At 38.0% G+C, this 22,659-nt stretch overlaps 1 protein-coding gene across 1 annotated transcript in view; it reads right to left on the bottom strand.

Annotated features, from left to right (window-relative positions):
* The window catches only part of GDA (guanine deaminase), a 47,057-nt gene extending 24,712 nt beyond the window's left edge, over positions 1-22,345 (bottom strand). Inside the window, exons 1-5 of the mRNA XM_026675273.2 lie at positions 22,061-22,345; positions 8,127-8,215; positions 4,810-4,981; positions 2,680-2,767; positions 1,602-1,707 (exon numbers count right to left, since the gene is read on the bottom strand). Of these exons, the coding sequence (XP_026531058.1) occupies positions 1,602-1,707; positions 2,680-2,767; positions 4,810-4,981; positions 8,127-8,215; positions 22,061-22,183 (578 nt within the window). The 5' untranslated portion in view covers positions 22,184-22,345. The remainder of the gene's footprint in view (positions 1-1,601; positions 1,708-2,679; positions 2,768-4,809; positions 4,982-8,126; positions 8,216-22,060) is intronic.
* Positions 22,346-22,659: the final 314 nt, after the last annotated feature.

Raw genomic sequence — 22,659 nt, 5'->3', positions numbered from 1 at the left:
CCTGTCTGTCTCTCTCTCTCTCTCTCTCCATCCATCCATCCATCCATCCATGTTCGAAGTGCCGGCCCCGCAGGCACATTGGGAAAGTAGAGCAAAGCCAGTCTGAGAGGGAGGGAGGGAGGGAAGAAGGGAGGGAGAGAGAGAGGGAGAGAGAGAGAGAGAGAGAGACCTGATGCATCAGATTGAATGAGGCCTAGTTTAGACTGAGGCCCTTTTCCACATTGAAAAATCTTTGCCAGCACATTGAAACCTCTTTGGCTTCTATTAAAGGTTTTGTGGACAAAACATGGTCAAGACTATCAGGAAGTTCTCACATTTTGTTAAGGCTTTAAACAGGATCCATTGGACCAGATCTCCACCCTAAAAATTACTTTTCCCCAATGTATTACAGTGCCAATTCTGAAGAAGGCAAAACTGGTAAATTACAAGAAGAACAAACACACACACACACACTACCCTTCTACCCCTGCTGGAGCAGGTGATTGGACTGGAATAGATATCTCATTATCTTTCTCCCCCCTCCCTCCCTCCTTCTTTATTTCTTTTTCTTTCTGTCCCTTCCTTCCACCACCCCTCTTTCTTTGTCCCTTTTTCTTTCTTTCCCTTTTCTCTTTATTTTCTTTCCCTCTTTCTTTTCTCTCTCTCTCTCCCTCTCTCAGGCTCATCCCTTTGGATCAGGGGTCGCCAAACTTTTGGACCTCAGGGACCATCAAACTCATAATTTTAAATCCCAGAGACCACTAATATGAATTTTGACTGACGGTGGCTTTCTGGCGTTGGTAGGAGAGAGAGAGAGAGAGAGATCTGATCCAACCTCTCTCTCTCCCTCTCTCTCTCACACACAGGCAGGGGTGGGATTTAGACCCCTGATCTAAAGCTGTCAAAATTCCAAAAACTGGTCAAGTAGCTCTGGGGAGGCCAGTCATAAATTAGAACACTTGCTAAACAACTGGTCATTAAGTGAGGACCACTTGTATTTGGTTTGCCAGTCACCTGGCCATGCCCACCCAGTCACTGACTAGCAAGCCACGCCCACCCAGTCATGTGACCAGCAAACCACACCCTCAAATTAGGCCACACCCACAGAAATTTGAATCTCACCCCTGGGTGGGGGGCACTGAGGATGAGTTTGTAGCACCAAGGGGGCAGTGGACCGAAAAGTTTGGGAACCACTGATATAGAGCATTGCACACCAGAACAACTAAACACAAGAACAGTTTTTTCCCGAAAGCCATCACTCTGCTAAACAAATAATTCCCTCAACACTGTTCAACTATTTACAAAGTGTACACTACTATTACTGTTAATCTTCTCATCACTCCTTATCACCCATCCCCTCCCACTTGTGACTGTATGACTGTAACTTTGTCGCTTGTTTCCTTACGATTTATATTGACTGTTTCCTAGTATGATTTGATTGCTTATTGTACCCTATGACTATCATTAAGTGTTGTACCTTATGATTCTTGACTCTTGATGAATGTATCTTTTCTTTTATGTGTACTGAGAGTATTTGCACCAAGACAAATTCCTTGTGTATCCAATCACACTTGGCCAATAAAAAGTATTCTATTCTATACAGGAAGAACTACCTGGCTCACCTTTCAGTTTCCTCAATTGATTCTTTGGTGGCCTCCTTGTATTCTGGGAAGCTTTCATTGATATCCATGCAAACTTTACCCACAAATGCCCTCTGGCCAAATTTATCTACAAGATAAGAAGGAGAACAAGATTAAGAATAATTTTCTTGATCCTCATTTTCAACAAGTCTTTTTTTTAATGCCAATAAATTCTGACATTACAACATACCACACAATTCCAGGCACTCATTTGGAATGGAATAGTATAGAAAGAGTTCCATGCAATTCATGATTATTTCTCTGTGTAATTTGTATCCTTTAGCCACACCATTATTACAGTCCCACCACCACCCAAAAGCATTTACAAAATATAGGATATAACATAATATAGTTACCATTGTGAGATGTGAGTTATAAGTTCCTTAGTTAAAACTTATTTCATCTATACACAGTGTAGATTCTTTTAGAGGAATTGAAAGCAAAACGAAGTATTTCAAACATTGAAAAAAATGCTATATAAGTAGTAGGAAGTAAATAAAAATAACAGTAGAAAAATGCATATTTTATGGAAATATTTTCTCATAAGGATGAAAACAATAAACTTAATTGGGATTTGTTGGTTTGTTTTTGGTGATTAGATGAAATTATGTTAGCTTTTGTTACGCAGCTTTCACAGACTAAGAGCAAAGAATAACTATTTTCATATCTAGTTGGGAAGCTTCCCAGATTTATTCACTGCCGTTGAAGCAGAACGTACAGCTTGAATGAGTTATGACTCCAGAAAATAAATCTGGGTTCCACTAACCCAGAAACCAAATACAAAATAGTCATGTGGGCACACAGACATATACTAACAAAAAAATATATATATGATGCCTCATACACTTAGTCCAGGAATTTGAAATCAAAAGTAGTCCTTCCTTCATGTGTTCTTTTACTGGCAACTAATTTGAGAAGGAAATACATTTTAATTATTGTTATTATTAGATAATTGCACTTCAGAAAGGCTTACCAATCTACTTTTAATCACTGACCAATAAATCCCAATTTATTTTCTGCTAGCCCATTCTAAAAGTTCTTGACAATCTTTCAGTCTTACCTATAATGTCAGCCAGAAGCAAAGCAGCATCTGTGTGAATTGTGGCAAAATAGCAAGCTGTAGTTGTACCATTCTTGAGTGTTCGCCTCTATAGAGAAAAAAAACCCACACAATTTATTTGTTTCAGGAAAGAATAATGCACTGAATAATGCTACCATTTTCTTAAAAAAACCTGTCATATCTATATAATCAAGGACAACTGGCAGGACAAAAATATTATTATAGACATTACAGAAAAAATACCTTTATTATACTACCTCATGTCATCTAATTTTTAAAAAGTCTTAGTGGTGTATTAACATTATCTAACGTGTCCTAGGGTTCTATCTTTCCTTGGCGGGCATGTTTCTTCCCTTCTGTCTCTTGAGAACTACTAAGGATTCAATTATGGCCTTCAGCAAACAAAGCAGAAACTATTATTCTTTTTCCTGTACAAAGATTTAGTTCAAATTATGCAAAACAAATATGCTGTTTCTTGCCTCCAGGTTAGCATATTGTTAAGCATTATAATTTATTCAATAAATCACAGTGAAACAAATCCACTGTGCAAATATAGCCAGTGATAAATCAGAATAGCTGGTTTATCTCTGTTTAATCTGAATGACTAATATGTAGGTGCATACAGTTATAGACTCCCATTTTATTTTTTTCCTTTGTACAACTGTGTTAATTTGTCCTAATTTTTTCCTGAAATTTATGTTTTTACAAATCATATCATCTTATATCTTGTTTTTTCATATAATGAAGGATTTGATTTCGCAGAGAAAATAGAAGAAAAGCAAAAAGAGTGTATATTAAAGGGAAGCAGAGTGATAGGATTGGTCGTTTTTATATTGATTATAGAACTAAGACTACGTCGTACTTAAAGGACACTACGCAGCTAAACTGTGACTCCATTTCTAACCTCTCATTAATCTAATCTATTCAAAGTTGGCTCCCTTTTTAAAATCTCACAAATTTCAAAGAGAAAAAAAGCTGCATGCCCCGTTTCAGCATTGAGATTAGTTGCACTTAAAAATGGCTAGATCATGAGCAGAGATTAAAAATGATGCATGCATCTAATAAGTGTTTCATAAAGTATTTTATCAAAACAACAGTATTATATTTACTTAGCCTTTCCTGTTTTATAAAACAGGTGTAATAACTAGGAAATCATCCATATGTATTTAAAGAGTTGAAAACTACTCCATGCAAAACTAATTGTATAAAAATTGATGTCCAGCTGCATAAACATGTATTCATTAAGGCTAGGCAGCATTTTGTATTTAATTCTTCAAAGCTGTTTCAGAAATGGCATGGTATGAGCTCTTTAAAGGAAGCATGCTTTTCCCCCAGAATTCTACAGTTGATCTTTGCCGCTATTTTAAAGAGCTGCAGATGGATGCAGTGTCCGTTCTGCAGTGCTTTCCTGAAATCAAGTCCAAATAATTACTCAACTTTTTATATCTTTCTGACTTCAGTGGGACTTCTTCCAAACAACCGAGTTTTGCATTTTATTTTATTTTATTCATCAAATTTATATGCCATTCATCTTACAAACTAAGTGACTCTGAGTGGTTTACAAATCAACACCGTAAAATCCTACAGAAATAGACAAAGTTGAAAAGATGGAAAGAGCACTCTCAAGCCACCAACCACCCCCAGGTTGCGTACCACTCTTGGGTATCGTGGCTAGTTTACAGAGCCAGATCTTAATGTTCTTCCAAAAACCCGGAAAGTGGAGGCCTATTTTAAAGCAATTTTAAGCTTTATCTGCTTATGTTTTAATTATCTAGGACAATTAAACATAGAGGTTTAATTATTCCAGCTTTGGAATAATGTTTATTATACTGTATATTCCAATTGTTCCTGTTTATTGATGTTGAACATGTTGAACCATAAGGAATCAGGAAGAAGAATTTTTTTCTTTGTATGTTTGTATTGAATTAGAAATGAAGAATTCAGAAGAAGAGATAAAGGATTATCAAATTATTATATAAAATTCAGCATAACCTTTCCCAAATAATCTTTTGTATATATAATTGTAAAACATAATAATAGTAGGGAAAGAACCCCAAGATATTTATGGCGATAAGGAAGAGGTACGATAGATGGGACAAACTGACAAGCAGACAGACAGATCTGTCTTACCACAGCTCTAGTGTACACTTCTTCAGCAAAATCAATTTTTTTGAATTCAGCCTCTACTGGATAAGTGGTTTTTTCCAACCATTTCAAAAGAGTCATATTTCCTCGTATCCCTGTAAAGGAATACTGTGGGGCATGGATATGGGCATCAACCAAACCTGGCATGAAGAATTCACTGGGAAAGAAAAAGTATGAGAAACAAGCACATCAACTTTCCAATGTTATTATTTGCATTTTATTAAATCCAGTGATTTCAGTAACAGTGATATTAACATCATATATTCATGATGATGTAATCACACAAATGTTGCAGTTACATACAGTACACTATTACATCATCATGATGTCTGACACAAGTGTGTATTTGTGTTATATTATCATGTATCATTTTCTTCTGCTTCTTCAGAGCCCCTAATCAAATCTCACCTGGATGTCTTACTATGCTTGTGGAATAATCTTAGCTTGAAATCAGAGCACCTGAAGCAGAGGTGGTATTCAGCCAGTTCTGACCAGTTCTGGAGAACCGGTAGCAGACATTTTGAGTAGTTCAGAGAACCGGCAAATACCACCTCTGATTGGCCCCGCCCCCATCTATTCTCTGCCTCCCGAGTCCCAGCTGATCAGCTGGGACTCCTTTTGTTGCCCTGCACAGGAGAACGGAGCTGGAAAGCAAGTTAGTGGGGTGGGGTGGGGAAGGAATGGGGATTTTACAGTATCCTTCCCCTGCCACACCCACCAAGCTACACCCACAGAACCGGTAGTAAAAAAAATTGAATACCACCACTGACCTGAAGACCATATATATATATAGATATATATATATATCATAGCTGGTTAGAAAACAGTAGCCTACGGGTGTCCAACCTTGGAAACTTTAAGACCTGTGGAGTTCAACTCCCTGGATTTCCAAGCCAACTAGCTGGGGAATTTTGGAAGTTGAAATCCATAAGTCTTAAAGCTGCAGAGATTGGATGCCCCTGCAGTAGTCTGAGTGCATCAGGGTGGTTTCAAGTTGAAAAAGAGGCTCTTAGCCAGGAAACAATAGACCTGTATTGTAAGCCTTTCTTATAATTCAGCCTTTCTGGTTAATTTTGCTCCCAGAAGCAGTGGATAATGAGAAGTCATAGCAACGATGCTGACTTGGCAAATTTTGGATGTTTAAGTGAAGTATTTGGGAGGGGGGGTAGTTTTGCTTCTGCCATTGTTTAGTTCATTGTTATCATTTATGTATATTGTATTTTTTGAGTATCTGGTGCTAATTGATCAGAACACCAGAAAATCTTAAACTATTTATCATGGTTTTATAAATCATATAATAATTCTATATGATTTATCTTCTGGTGGCTTTTTATAAACAATTATTAAGAAATCTTATCCAGAAGTCATGCTATCTAAAATGTACTGAAGGACACCCAGTGTTTCTTGTGTAACTTCCTTGTTCTTTGTTCTTTCTTTACAGGGCATATCAAGGTGTTTATTTTAAAAAGCTGTTCACTGCTAATGAAGTGAAAGTCATTGCAAACATAAATAAGCTGTCATAGAGGCTACATGGATTATGCCCAAAATAAACCGCTTCAATCAAAACGGATGACTTGCACAGTATTTAAGAATTTATTGCAATTATGTTCAGAATTATTATGTACTAGTTTTAGCCCTCTTGAATCCTGCAGTGTAATCATCTGGGTCAGAGTTTCTCAACCTTGGCTACTTTAAGATGGGAGGATTTCAGTTCCCATAATTCCTCTGACCACCATCCATCCATTTTAAAGTTGCTGAGATTGAGAAACGCTGGTCTAGGATTTGCCTAAAATTGTGCTTTCCAGTGGCAAGTTACACTCTGCTCAGTCTGCTGATAGAAGCAATTGTAGTTTGTAGTAGGGCAGCTGAAGAACTTGTCAATACTGTGCAGTAAACTGGGAAATCTCATTGATTTAACATGAGTGAGTAGTAAAAAATAATTGTTGATTGGTTGACATAGTCGACAGACATCCTGGCATTCTCTGCCCACAAAAATGGACAAGACATTTTGATATAAAATACAGAGAAGGAATGAAAGATCTGGATAATTTTTGGTTCAAACATCAAGTCACGCTCAGATAATAACATTTTTCTTGAAAGGAATCTTTGGTATCATAGTTAAATACGAAGTATTTCAAATTATAATTTCTTGTGCAGTAAGATTGTGGCAATTGTAATATCAAGACTTCATAATCCATACTGGCAGGCAGACTGTGCCCATCATAGGATAATTCCTTAAGTTACATAATACTGAACCAGCTGCCTGAAAAAGGTTTATTTTTGTTACACCATATATTTTGTATATTATTGTCAACATTGCATCTTATGTGATTCATGAACATTCCAGCAAATATTCTGGAATGAATGGTCAATGTCTCAGTGGAACATGTTTTTCTTAAGCTTATTTAAAGCAGGAGCGGCTTAAGCTGTAAGATAAATGTTCTTTATGTCTTTCCATGTACAGTAGCTGCGATAAACTCCAAGCTGACATCAATACTGTATTAGTGTGTGTCTGTATGTGTGTGTATGTGAGAGAGAGAGAGTTTATTACTGTACATTTATACAGTGTTTAATATAAATTTTTATCGATTGTTTGAACAGTTTCTCTTAAGTGCAAATTGTTATGAGATTTTTTTGTGTGCAATGCATTACACAAATAGTTTAAATAGATAATCAAATGATACAACTGATAAATAATAGAGTTGCACACAGTTTGCAAATTATTCAGACGTGTTTCAGATTCCCCATCAGCAGAGCCTCCCTCTAATGTTCATAAATATAATTATAGGTTGAAGCTTTAAAAAAAGATGTGGCTGCTTTAATGAGTTGTGTGACTTTTCCCCCCAAGACCAAACAATGTCCAAAACATTTCTGCAATAGCTTCAAAGCCTGTACAACTCTTATTAAGTTAGAAAGCCATAAAATATTAATAAATTGGAATGGCTCATGGCAAAGGAAGGGAAAGGAAGTTACATAAATGGATTTATTTTTGTCAGCCAAGTAAAAAAGGACAAGAACAAACAAGAATCAACAGAAATAATCTTACAACGTCTCAGGACATTTAAGATTTAAATTCTTGCATGGTGATCCTCTTCTAACACAATAAAAACAATTGTAGTGGTGCATAGTATTTCATTAATCCTATTTGGCTTTGTCCTTAGCTTCTTTGCTATTACTGTATATCTAAACTGGTGCTACCAGTTGTTCTGCTTTTAGTCAACTAGATTTATAGCCACAATTTGTTCTTGAAAAAAATACAGACAAATAATTTGTTGAGAATGTAACATAGAACAAATGCATACTTATTACTGAGCTCTTGTATATCAGATGCTTTAAATCCCCACTTCTTCACTAGTTTGTCTTGTCCATCAGCTGGTTCAAAAAATGCGATCTAAGAAAATGGTAAAAGAATGAAATATATACATTATATCATTCTGTATGCAAGACAATTTAGCAAATATTTATTCTATGTTTTATTTTTGTTAATGATAAAAATTAATTCATATGAAATGTTTCATACTACTGTTTTTTTAAAAATAGGCAGTTGGATGACAAATCAATTGGACCATTCTTCATTGTGGCACAAATCAGTCCATTTTCTTTGCGCTTGCAGCTTCTAGATACATTAAAAAATATGCTCACTTTTCTACTATTTTACTGCTTTTAGGACATCTACCAATGGTAAAAGATCAGAAGATCAGTGTAAGCATTTCTTGTAGACATAGCCAGCAGTTCAAATTCACAGATACAGTAACAGTGATGAATTAAATATCTTGTGATGTTCTATAGATCAGTAACAGCTTATTGTTTGTGTCAGTGTATAGAAACATTCTGAAAGAAAATATTCTACTGTATATTTGAATACAAAAGAAACTGTACAAGTAATTTCTGTAACTGTGGAGTATTTCATGTGTTTTAGAGATGTCCTCCCTCCAACACCTGGGGAGAGCTACCTAAATATTCTGCGCCAGCTGTTTAACTCCATAGAAATATTCTCTGCCACCATAAACATTTGCATCCCATTATTGTTTGGGATTTCTTTAACCATGGCTATTTTAATTTTCTTTACTGTGCAAGCTGCCAAGAACCTGGACAACTCAATCATTCTATTAGTAATACATAGAGATTCAAAAATTCATATCATGTGTATGAGATGGGCAGCTGATAAATTTACTAAATAAATACAATATCACCCTTTAATCACCCAATATCACCCAATATCACCCTTCCCCCACCCTTTTCCTTCTTCCAATTTTCTTTGTGGTTTTTTTTTCTCTTCCTACATGTTGTGCGTGTAATATATTACCTTATCTTGGGACTTTGAAACCAGACAATAAAGAACTTACAGTAGTTAACTTTTAGGAGCCATGAATTTACTTGCTGGTTTCATTGCATAGTATTAACAGGAATGCCTACTCTTCCTTTACTGAACATTTCTACCGATTCTGCCTCTCAGCCTGTAAAGCCAGCCTGCTTTTTCTCCTTTCCTCAGCCCTTCCTTTCCTATTCCTTTTCCTACCCTCCTTTCCTATGTAATAGTGATGGCTGGACATTTTGTTTAAACAAAATTACTAATTACAAAAATTTCTAATTACTGTAATCAGAAGTTTCCAATTGGAAATCCAGACAACTTTGCTGGTGTTTTAAAGAGCAGGGGAGATACATATGTGATATTGCAATTAAGATACATATAACTTTTCTGCATTATATTTAATATTATAAAGAATGCTGCATTAGGGCATTGTCTGAAATGTAATTTAATTCCCAGGCATCTTTGTATAATACCATACTATTTTAATGTAAACTGTGATCATTTCAGGCTTCCCAACTTGGGCTTAGATTTAAGTTTCATGACAATTCCTGCTTAGCTTGACATCTTGGCTTGTCTTAGTTGAAAACTCAAGACATGGATCAGTTAAATCAGAATCTTCATTGGAAAAAAAAGAATGAAGCCTCATATAATGGATCATTTCTACCTGTAAGTGCAAAGATGTAAATGATGTTGATATACTCAAGTCTTTAAATTTGAGGTTTGTTCTTCCCATCATTCTGATTTAATAGATATTTGGAGCAAACCTTGCTTGCTTGAAAACAAGAGACTGTTTTATGTTTATGAAATGACCATCTGACTCTAGTTCGTTCATCCTCAACCTCAAGCCTTACAAAACTTTTGCAGAGATCAAGGTGAGCAAATGTTGGTTGCATGTTTGGCAGTTAGAATATGGAATCTAAATATCGATTGATTACTTTTCTGCTATCCTTCTCAAGCACGAATATGTTAAAATGGCTTTCTTACATGGTGGTTTGCAAAATACACTGTATTAATAATAATGTATTAATTGATGTAAAGAAAGATAACAGGAATTCCTGCTGTAGACTAGTGGTCGCCAACCGGTGGGCCATGGAAAATTTTTGGTGGGCCACAGAAGAAATGGCCCCCCAAAGCAATTAATCTGGGACACGCAGTTCTCTTGCATCCCAGCTCTTCGAGGGACCCCAGAGTCAGGTCCCTGAGATGCATTCATCAACCATCTCCCACACACGGCGGCAGCAACAACAGTTTTGTAGGTCTCAGTGAAAGAGTTAGTTTGGTTTCATCTCCTTTCCTCCCCTGGTAATGCGAGAGATGCTTTCTCTCTCTCTCTCTCTCGCCCAACTTCCCCACTCCCAAATAATCACTGGCTGTGGCTGGGTTTGGCAGCGAAGTGCTAAAGCGAGTGAAGTGCCCCCAGGGACACCTTTCCTTGCCTGTCTCTAGGTGAGGCTGGAAGAGCACCCCCCCCCAGCTTTTCCTCGGCTGCAGATCTGAGCTCTCTCAATCCTCCACCTGGCATCTGAAAGGCTCTTCTGTCTCTTTGGAAGGTGCAGGTAGGGGGAAGCTTCCAGCCTGGAATGTTTTATTTTGTTATCATTAAGCATTTATGTTTTTGTTATAATTAAATAAGTGTGTGTGTGTGTGTGTGTGTGTGTGTGTGTGTATAATTTTTATATTAAATATAAATTTTATATATATGTGTGTGTGTGTGTGTTTTGTGTGTGTGTGTGTTTTAAGTTTTATGGTACTTACATGTATGGCATTCAACTTTGTTCGGGTATTTTCCCACGTCATTGTAGTTGTGCTTTTAAAGTTGTAGCAACGTTTCGGCAGAATCTCATCTGCCATCATCAGGCTTCTGTATACCAGATGAACACTATACAGAAGCCTGATGATGGCAGATGAGATTCTGCCAAACGCTGCTAAACTTTAAAAGCACAACTACAATGACGTGGGAAAATACCAGACAAAGCTGAATGCCATATATATATATATATATATATATATATATATATATATATATATATATATATATATATATATATATATATATATCTTTGTTATTGGTTTTCTCCCACGTAAAATTGGAAGTATCTAGGTGACGTTTCGATGAAGTCTCATTCATCATCTTCAGGCTTGTGTCTTCGGCTTTGTGCTTCTCGGAGTAAGTTTGTGCTTCTCAGAGTTTGTGCTTCTCGGAGTAAGTTACTCCGAGAAGCACAAAGCTGAAGACACAAGCCTGAAGATGATGAATGAGACTTCATCGAAACGTCACCTAGATACTTCCAATTTTATGTGGGAGAAAACCCAAATAACCAAAGATCCACATACAAATACCCGCGAAAACGTCAGAAAACATATATATATATATATATATATGTTATATAAATATAATATAAATTTATATTTAATAATATATATATATTAAATATATTAGCTTTTTTTAAAAATCGTATTAGTGGTCCTCAGGATTTAAAAGTATCAATTTGGTGGGCCCTGGGATCCAAAAGGTTGGCGAGCCCTGCTGTAGACCATAGACAGGCCAATCTGAAGAGCTGTCACCTCCAGAAGTGACTATATAATTGTCACCCAGATAAACTCTGGGGATTGTGTGTAACTTTAGATTTCTGCTGCTCTCCTTCAAGGTATAACATACCATTGCAATGAATGACCTAAAAACTAAAAATAAAAGGAAAAGAAGAGCTTCTTTTTTAAAGTTCTTATCTGTTTACTTAGTTATTAATCATTAAATGCTGTGTACACATCAGCATCTATATATATATTATTCCTTTTATCATTATTATCACTTATTATTCCCCTCTTTTGGATTACTTTTATTCTTCCACTCCAGAGCTGATAGTCGATCTTTCTCTTTCTCCCTGTTTGTGCTCTTCCTCCTCTCGCTGCCTCTTTGGATGGGATATGGCATAATCTGTTTATCTTGATCGATCAGTTCAAGATACTTCATTTGGAATTCATTTGATTCATCTATTTAATTATAGATTTTTTTTCTTCCCATGTAGACTGAATTCTAATCCGAAGGGGAATATCAAGATATAAATTATCCCGTATTTTCTAAGGTAGTTTTAAGTGGACCTCTTTTCTGCAGAATTTCAGATGCTAAATCTTAAAATATTTGGACTCTCTTTCACTACAATGTAAATATTCTCATTGTTTTAGCCTTTGGATTGATAGCTTTTTTAACATAATAAACTTAAAACTTATTGTCTTGATTTTTTTTTATCACCAGATGATTATAGTGCCCTGAAGGGGGCACACTTTCCATGTCCTGAGGTCTAATGTTAATATCTAGGAATAAATCATTTAGTAATTTACTGCAAAAATATAATGTATTCTGATTGTCATATAACTGTGTAATAGTTTTAGCTTTACTGATGCAATGATGCTTGGCATCCAGATTTCATAATCTCACATTAAGTCTTCAAAATTTCTTATTGTTAGATTAGTTGCAACTAAATTCCTTTCAGTCAAATGGTTTATTTGCACTATCAGCAATAATTCTTATAGCAAAGAACAACTTGGAAATGTCTTCCTGTTTCATTAGTTCTGACCAGTCATTAGATACATTTTTTTTAACTTAGCAAATTGTTTGGGTGGTGAAAAAGAGGCAGATTCATTACCCTTTTTGTGCTGTAAAACTTTCATTTCTATGATAAATTGTATCTCCTATTCTTCTAAATAGCATTGCCAAGTGAAGTATCCTAAAGGAGGATATTTACATTATATATTTTAACTTTTTGTATTTTATGTATCTAGTTTTATTTATTTCATTGAAAGCCACGCAGAGTCACATATGTGAGATGAGTGGCTATAAATCAAATAATATGACATAATTCCACATGAGCATGTAATTATATAACTTACACATACATTCATACCTTTTGATAAGAAATTAATATAATCCTGTAGTGCAGAGATGTTGAAGTAAACAGGAGGAAAAATTAATACTCTGATTAAATACAAATTTCATAACTGGAAAAAGTGAAATAAAGATAAACATATAGCACCAGATGGTAACTGTTGAAAGCAGGACTGTTGTCATGGAAGACAAGCTGCCAATGCTATATTTATAGCACAGCATTTTTGTATTAATGTTATTATGGAACAGCATATAGTACAATAATGTATTTATTATGCAAATATCATTTGATGAAGAAAGCAAACGGATATGGCCCACAAAGACTAGAATTGCTAAAAACAAATTGCAAAGATTGGTCAATAGAATCAGTTTTGCTTCTTTTGTTTATCAGCAATGTTTAATAAGTATACATTAATCAGATTATAAGGCAAACCAATATACATATACACATCATCTGATTTTTCAAATGTTCATCCATTGATGTATCACAGTAAACCTATTCCACTGAAAAAACATGCCTGATGCAAGATCATAAAATAACATTTCTGCTACTATACCAGTTGACTGTTCAAGAGCCAGTTGCGTTGCATTATTCCCAAACTGCTGAACTTGAATGACTTATAAGATTGTGTAAGATAAAGATAAATAAACTGAAACAAAGTTAATTATAAACTACCTAAAATATACATGTGTTGTGCAGACAAAGGCATATATCTCTGGAATGGAAAAGGTAGCAGGCACTCTAAAGTAAGGATTTCAGACTAGGATAGTGACAGAAGTATAAAAGTCTAATTTTAAATTATACTTAGACTGATGAAAAGATGGACAGGGAAAGGACATGTTGGAGGAACCTAGAGAAAGGTGTAACTTACATCATAAGAAGGTGACTTTATTTCACTATACCTATATCTTCCAAATAATATGTTCTATTGAAAGATATTATATCAACATCAGTGCCTTACTGGTGTATATTTGAATTTTTTAAAATAGTAATAATATCAATTCAATAATATTGATTCAGATTGATCCAATTATTATAAATTGCCTTAAATGAAAAGCCTTCCTTTATCTTCCAAGCCTGATGACTGATTGATTAGTGTCCATGTGCCTCACAGCTGTCTAGAGAGGCAAGCATCCATGGCATTGCAACAAATACAGTTCCAGGCGGCTCCCATGCCTCTCAATTCAGCATAAATGACAGTCGTTCACACATCCATCAGTCCCGCAGCCCCAACTATGTGTCGGGCTCCAAGCGAGTGCCATACATGAGTAAATTCCCAGGGGCCGACACCAAGACTTTTCCAACTGTCACAAGGAAAGTATTCTTCAATAAGATATCCCATCCATATACACAGAAGTTAGGTTCAACACACTGAATAAATCTAAAGTGCAGTTTGTCTTGGTTTAGTATGATGTACTATATGTACCAGAGTATTCAGCAGGTTCTGACCAGTTCTGGAGAACCGGTAGCAGAAATTTTGAGTAGTTCAGAGAACCAGAAAATACCACCTCTCACCGACCCCACCCCCATCTATTCTCTGCCTCCCGAGTCCCAGCTGATTGGCTGGGTCTTCTTTTGTTGCCCTGCACAGAAGAACAGAGCTGGAAAGCAGGTTAGTGGGGCGGGAAGAGAATGGAGATTTTACAGTGTCCTTCCCCTGTCATGCCCATCAAGCCACACCTACCAAGCCACACCCACAGAATCAGTAGTAAAAAAATTGAATCCCACCACTAATATGTACCCATGTACTCACACAATTTTAGAAAACATTAAGAATATGATGGAACATTGTGTGAACCTTGCCACAGTTGTTTCAGATTATTTATCTGCAAAAAGTTAAAAGGCAGACAAATATTCAGTTCACTGAAAATGAATGTGTTCTTATATAGTACAAGTAGTCCTTGACTTATACCCCCAATGGGAACCACTGAATCATGCCCAATTTTATGACCATTTTTGCCATGGTTGTTAAGCAAAAAAACACATAGCCATTAAGCGAATCCAGCTTTCCTCCTTTGACTTTGTCAGAAGCCAGTTTGAAAAGTTATGAATGGCTATCACATGACCCCAGGACACTGCAACAAATACATGCTGATTGCCCAATTTGTATCATGTGACCATGAAGAAGCTGCAACAGTCATAAGTGCAAGGATGGTCATAAGCACGTGCTGCTGAATAGTTACTAAATGAATGGTTGTAATTCAAATACTATCTTTACATACCAGTAGCTAAGTTTTCAAAGAAGGTTTCAAAGAAGAAAAACAGAGATTGTAAAAGTCAAAATTAATTATTCATATATCTCCTTTTTAATAGCATTGCCGAATAAATGTTCTTGTATTTTCACTTTTATGGCCATTTGTATTCTTGTGAAGAACTCAGAGCAACATAGCTATGGCTGAATATATGCCAAATATTAACTGAATTAAAAGAACAATCACATCGGGCTGTGTCCATCCTTCAAAAAAAGATACGAAAGATGCAGCCTTTTACTCCAGCTAAATGTGCATGAATAGTGCAGAAGCGTCCCCCTGTTTGTCTTGTGGGTGCCTCTGTGTGGATGTACAGGGAGCCACTTCACTTTACACATAGAGAGACAGCCAGGAGCAACTTCTGCATGAACCTTCAAAAGGATGAGATTTGAAATGAGGTGCTTCTACTTTTCAAAGAATTTGTATAGGCATACTAAAACAAAATATTAATTATTTTTTGGTTTGACTATTTCTTCCAAAGCATCACTGAACTCCGTGAGATAAAACAAGAGATACCAGTTTTTCAGACACTCATCCCTATTAAGTAGGTATTTTCCATTCTGGCTCCAAGCCTAAAAGTCATTGCTATTAACTGCTTTAAGCAATCATTATTGTGCTAGTTCTGATAAGCCTGCACGTTGCCTAATTGTACATTGCCTAACTGAATTATTGATTCTTTCTATGCCTCCTTTCTAATAGTACATCTACAACCATTACAAGTAATAGGAGTGTCAGCTTGGAAGCTATTTTTCTTTGAGGCTTCTGGGCATTCAGTGCCTGGGAATTTGGGAGAGGGGATTTCAAGGAGCAGTGGAAGATTAGCCACAACATTCCTTTCTCAGAAAGTCAAGGACATGTCACCCTGCATCTGGAGGGGAATGGCTGGGAGTAGTCTCCAGTTAAAATGAAGTAACAATTGGACCATGTTATGAATGAGTGCAGGGATTTTTTGTTTTCTTTGAGCTAGGAAAAACCTGGAATTCTCAGATTGGGGTTTTCCCCAGATGTGCCAATATGACATCTCTAATAAAATGGATCTTTGGGAACAAGATATTCTTGGAGACTTTTTCTTTGGAGGTTGTTACTTGGAATGCTGATGAGGAAGGAAATAAGTCATCTAATTTTTGTTCTTAATTGGGGATGCTGATGAAAATCTGGGCAGTATCCCATCATGTCCCACTCAATAACCCAGCCTTTTATTTTCCCCTCTTTGGAGTATTAGAACGTTAGACTTTACCTTGTCTTAAGATTGTTTCTGAGAATAATTGCATATATTTGTTTAAAGAAACCTTAAAAATATAAAAAAATATCTGTTTAACAATCTTCTAAAAGCAAGAGTGGGGCCCAATCACAGCTCCCAAAGGAGCATGTTTTATAGCCCAGGAATGGAACAGGAGAAGCCCATCTGCCTGCCATTTACTGGAAGGTGGTCTCACTGGAACTTTTCAAAAACCAATCTTCCCCCTGTAGAGTCCTTGGTGCTCTTTGAATTTGGTTGTTTGCTTACAGGTATTTCGTTACCCAGCTACGTAACATCATCAGTGCAAATGAGTGTGGGGTTTGCTCCCTTACTAGTACCTAGGATACACCCTGAGCTACATGCAGTATATTCTCTAGAACCAATCATCTCCTTCTTTTTATACCTTTCACATAGCCTTGTCTCCATGTTCTGGGCAGCAACCAGATATGTCAAATGATAATTTTCAAAAGAGAGTGGAAGATAATGAGTCATCAAACATAAAGCAAAAAAAATCAGCAAATTTCTGTCAGATTATCACTTTTCCCATGTCATTTTTATCACTATTTCATTGGAACTGATAGCTGCATGGCACTCCTCTCAGGATTGTTCTAAAACCAAAGTCCACTGAATTCTCTCCTCAACTATAGCTTAGTAAGCAGAATAATATATAACTGTATAAAAAATGTGAGAGAAGACTAGCTCAACAACTTGTTAACAGAAAGATGGCTCCTTTTCTCCCCTACTATACACAAAAGCTGATGGAGCTACAACTTGTCTGTTATAACTTGTGCTCTATGTATGAGAAAGCAGTAAGTTGTTTAAGATGTTCTGTTGACTCTGTCTTCAATAAAAGAAAACATAGCTCTGTCTTCAATAGAAGAAAATTGGTCAAAAAGTTTCAAGTATACTAAAAGAATACAACTGCTAACCAAAACCATCTGCTAGAGCAGAGGCCTCCAACCTTGGCAACTTTAAGACTTGTGGACTTCAACTCCCAGCAAAGCTGGTTGAGGGTATTGTTAGGAATATAAGTCACCTAACAGGTATTTGGGTTAGAAATATATAAACCAGGATAAACATTTTAGTACTATGTCTTTAAGAGATTGCAAAAACTGCAGTTGGGTGTGGTTTTTCAAACAGCCATAAAATGGAGCCAGAAACCTGGATTGTCTTAGTCTTAGTCTCAGAAGAGTGTGTGTCTGAGTGAGAATCTCTTGTTTCCTTCTGTTGGAAAGTATTGCCGTTTCTCCATTTCTTCTAATTGACTGATATTCCTGGATTTGATGTAAGTTTGTTACTGAACTATTTTTTGACACTGGACTTTGATATTTGGATTATCCCTGGATTGAAAAACTGACTGATTTACCTGTGAATGACTTTTGGACTGCTTATCTTGAACTTTGCTTAAACTTTCTGGAAGTAAAAACCTACATTTACTGTACAGTGTATCTGTGTACTGTGTATGTATTATTCAAACACTTCTCTTAGATACGTCTCCCTGTATGCGCTCATTCTCCTAACGGGGAATTACCTCAACACTGGTTATGGGCCTAGACCATACCAGGCTCAGATAACTGAGAGTTAGTGTGAATGCACAGTACTGTATACAGACAGCTGTTTACTGTTTAATTGTGGTTTACTATCCTGATAAAGATGGCACAAGTCACTTCAACAAGTCTATCACTGATAACCCGGTTGGATGGAACAAACTATGTTTCCTGGTCTATGAAGTGCAGTCTACTTCTGCGTAGAGAAGGTTTATGGAATGTAGTTCAAGACCCACTGGATGTAAATGCTTGGGATCCAGAAAATGAGGATGCCAAGAAGCTTGCTCACTTTAACCAGAACAACGAATGAGCTCTTTGTATAATTGGACTAACACTGAATGACCCCAGGAGCTAGTCCATATTCGTGGAGAAGAGTCTGCTGCTAGGTGTTGGGAGAATTTGAAGAGGATTTATGTTCGTGAAGTGTAGGTGCACACATACATCTTACACGTAAATTGTTTAGAGCACATCTTCTGAAAGGTGGAGATATGTTAGCTCATTTAAACTTCATGAAAAGAACTTTACAAGAGCTACATGAAAAAGAACTGATATTTTCAGAGCTGCATCAAGTTTACGTCATTCTTTCCTCATTGGATGAAAGTTATGATGATTATGTATCTTCACTGGAAGTCCTGACCAGAGATAAACTGACATTGACTGACATAACCGGAAGATTGTTAGAAGAAGCAAGAAGACGGCTGGGAGTTGAACAGAGGTGCTATTCGACCGGTTCGCACCTATTCGGGTGAACCGGTAGCGGTTATTTGGCATAGGTCACCGAACTGGTGGCAATCCCTGGCTGACCACGCCCCCAACCCGGTCACCCTGTCGCTCACTTGCGATCGCTCTCCTAGCTTTCCTTTCCCCAGGGAAAAGGAAGAAAGTCATGGAGGCTGCAAGTATCACTTTCCCCGTGGGAGTAAAGTGCCTGGAGTGAGAAAGAGTGCGGTCTGACAGAGGGGGTGGGGTGAATCAGCCTTGGAGCACTTTTGCAATGTAAAAGAATCCACTCAAGCCTTGGAAAAATTTAAAGGAGCTGCTTCCAAAATGCTTGTCTGTTAAGTACTCTGTGTGTGTGAGAGAGAGGGGGGGAGGAGAGAGGAAGGTAGAGAAAGAAAGAAAAAATAGGAAGAGAGAGATAAAACACTTAGAAGGGACCTTGGGGTGAACTATTAACTACTATTATTTTTAATTGTTCCATTATTTATCATGTGCTAATATTTTACACTGTCCCTACACCTAGAGTGATTTTTCTGTGTTTCTTTTGCCCAGGGCTACCACATATTTTTCAGGGTTTACATGCATTCAATGTCAATAGTCCAGAGCATAAAATACACATGTGTTTAACAAGGGTTGAAAGGGACTTTGGAGGTCTTCTAGTCCAACAACCCCCAGCTCAGGCAAGAAAACCGAGGATGCCAAACTCTGAGTAGAGATCCTGGGAAAGGTGTCAGAATAACAGAATAACACTTAGAAGGGACCTTGGGGTGAACCCTGTACCATTTCAGAGAAATGGCTGTCCAGTCTTTTCTTAAAAACTCCCAGTGGTTGAGCACCCAGAACTTCTGGAGACAGGCAGTTCCACTGGTTAATTGTTCTCACTGTGAGGAAGTTTCTCCTTAGTTTTAGGTTGCTTCTCTCTGTTCAGTTTCCATCCATTGCTTCTTGTTTGCATTCTGCTTCTTTGGAAAACATTGTCCCCCTTTCTTTGTGGCAGCCCCTTAAAAGCCTATCACACTCTTGAGTAAAGCATGTGAGCCATTTCCTCCTTTCAGTGGTCCATGAAAGTACATCTATAGTATAGTAATAAAGTCAAAAAAGGTAAACAACATTTTTACAGAACTATAGATAAGTTGAGGCTGGGTGACAAGGAATGGCTGGGAGGGGAGGGGCCAGGTGAGGCACCCCTTGATGTGAGTGACATTGAGTTGGTCACGCCCGCCCAGTCACATGACCACCAAGCCATGCCCAGCAAATAAGCCACACACACAGAACCAATAGTAAAAAAATTTGAATTCCACCACTGGAGTTGAAGTCCACAAGTCTAAAAGTTGCCAAGGTTAGAGACCCCTGTGGTAGAGTACAAAAATAGCCTAGCAATTTCCCTTCTGTGGCCACCACAATATTGGTAGAGCCAAAATTTGGAATCAGTGTTGGCTCTTATGGGATGGAAGGAATATCATAGGACAAAACAGTTGCCTAAACCATTGCAAACAGGTAAGGCACCCATTCATCCTTTATACCTCTTGCTATTTCTCCTTTATACCTCTTGCTATTTCTCAAAATGGGCCACAATCCAAACCATTATTGAATGGGACCTTGGCACCTTTATCAAAGCCTAGCTGATATAAGCTGTATACTGTAATCTAACTGCGTGACTGCTTCTTATTTTATGAGAAAAACTGCCACATCATAAAGTAACTATTGCAAGAGGCATAGGGAGCAAAGGAAATATGTGGTACTACAGCAAAAATGGAAGGAGTTAAATTAAATGATCTGCAAAATCAAGAGCCACCAAGTAGATGTGGTTGCCATGCCAAACACATTCATATATTAGTCACTGCAGTCATCTGTTCTCTACACACATACACATATTTGAAAGTGTATGAGCTTGCACAATAATATGCTTCATTAAGCTTTTAACTATATACCACAATGAATATGGAACATATAATTACACTTCTTGTTAAATGAGCATCTAATTAGACTAGAGTTGTTGGCATCTAATGATATATAGAGCCAGATGGCTAAAGTATCAAAGCTTGGAAGCTTTGTTTAATACTGCTTATCTAATAGTTAAACAAATATTTGACTTTGCTGATTTTGAACCAAAAAATGGGAATAGGTGAAATAGTGGGGGGAAATGCACCTGAAACACTTTCTTCAGGATTTCATACTATAAAGTAATATTAAACATGATGTTAATGTAATATCTTAAAGTAATCTGGTGAGCTGAACAAGAGGATCAGCACTGAGCACTGTCCTGAAATATCTAGTCATTTATTTTCCAATAGTCTCGACATTTTTATAGTTCTTTATTTTCCAGTGCAAATGATGCAAGTTCTCAACACTCCCCATACTAATTTATTCCTCACAATATACAAACCCATCATGATGTTTTCTAGGAAAGGGGCGCAGATGACTTTTTAACCTGACCGAATATAAATTAATTCCTGTTAGATATATTCATAAGCGCAGAATTTCTCTTCTATGTTGACAGATAAAGAACCGGCTCCGGGAACAGCAGTATTTATTATTTATTTCTATCGTGTTTTCTTGCCCTGCTTGATGATGGCCAGCACTGAAAACACTCGGTGTGACCCTTTCAAACAAACAAACAAAAAGTGAGGGGGAAGGGCAGAGTATTTTGATGGGATATCTCTATCAGGTCTCCTTTATAGTTGGCATAATTTGCGCAGCTTGCTAAACTGCCATTTACAGGCGGGAAGAGATTTTTCATGTATTGGAGACCACCGGCTTTCTATCAATAACATCTCTCCATCTTCTCATCCCTATTTCTGTTCTGTTCCGATCATTTACAGCTATTCTGAGGAGCCCGAAAACTAGCTCTCCCTGCTTGGAAAATGGATTGGATTAAACCCAATTTCACTTTTTTTCCCCTTCTTCACAGTTGTTACATAAGTTGTGTGAATCACGACAACCACCCGCCTTTCCTCCTCCTCCTCCTCCTCCTTCTTCTTCTATCTCGGGGTTTCTACAACCGCCGGGGTTTTCATGCCAACCGGCGGGGTAGGGGGGAAACGGGTAAAAAATATCACTTCCCCCCCCCCTGCCCGCAAACTTCTCCCTCGGTCCCAACCTCGGTCGCCTTTTCCCCTTCGCAGCCCCTCACCTCCGCCTGGGCGCGGCACGCGGGAACCCTCGCCGCGCCGAGCTCATTCTTCGCCCCCTCCCCTCCCCCCGCCGTGCCAAAAAGGGCAGCGGCAGCGAGTCGGGAGCCCTCGTGCTGCCCTTCCCTCCTTTCGCCCCTTTCCCAAGCTCACCTTCCCGCTCTCTTCTACACCCAACAGGTGGCCTTGCAGGATGACCATCGGCGAGGTGCAGGTGGAGTGGACGAAGGTCCCTCTGAAAATGTGCGCGAGCGGCGCTGCCCGCGGGGGGTCCATGGCGCGCGCCTCTTGGCGGGATGGGCGCAGGCGGCCGACTTTGGGGGGGGGGGCTGTAATAAAAAGGCGGGGAGGGGAGAACGGTTCAGCTCGCCGTTGAAGAGGGAGGCTGCGATTGCGGGAGCTCCCAGCAGTTGGTCCCGGCGTGCCAGGAGCAGAGCCCACAGCGCTGTCACCAACTCTCCTCCCCTATTTTAAGGACTCTCCTCTTTAGGGGTGTGATTACAACCAACTCAGGTTGCTCCCTCAGCCCCATACAGGGGAGGCTTCTTTTGGCCCGCCTGCCGCCTTCTCCTCAGCCCGTCCTGAAGGCAGCAAAATTGCGATCGGCTGAGAGAAATTGATACGAAGCAATTAAGGCTCATCCTGGCAAGGAGATGGAAGCGGCCGAGCTCAGCCGACCGCAGCACGTCCTTGCCCAGAAGGTGAAGAGAAGGTTGATGGCCAAAATTAGATTCAAAACAAAATACTTTGAT

The sequence above is a fragment of the Notechis scutatus genome, chromosome 2 (genome assembly GCF_049901735.1).
Source record: "Notechis scutatus isolate UNSWTSFEM ecotype Mainland chromosome 2, rNotScu1.2, whole genome shotgun sequence".
Classification (NCBI taxonomy): domain Eukaryota; kingdom Metazoa; phylum Chordata; class Lepidosauria; order Squamata; family Elapidae; genus Notechis; species Notechis scutatus.
Note: the sequence above shows the minus strand (reverse complement) of the source record. Positions and strands in the feature narration are given on the sequence as shown.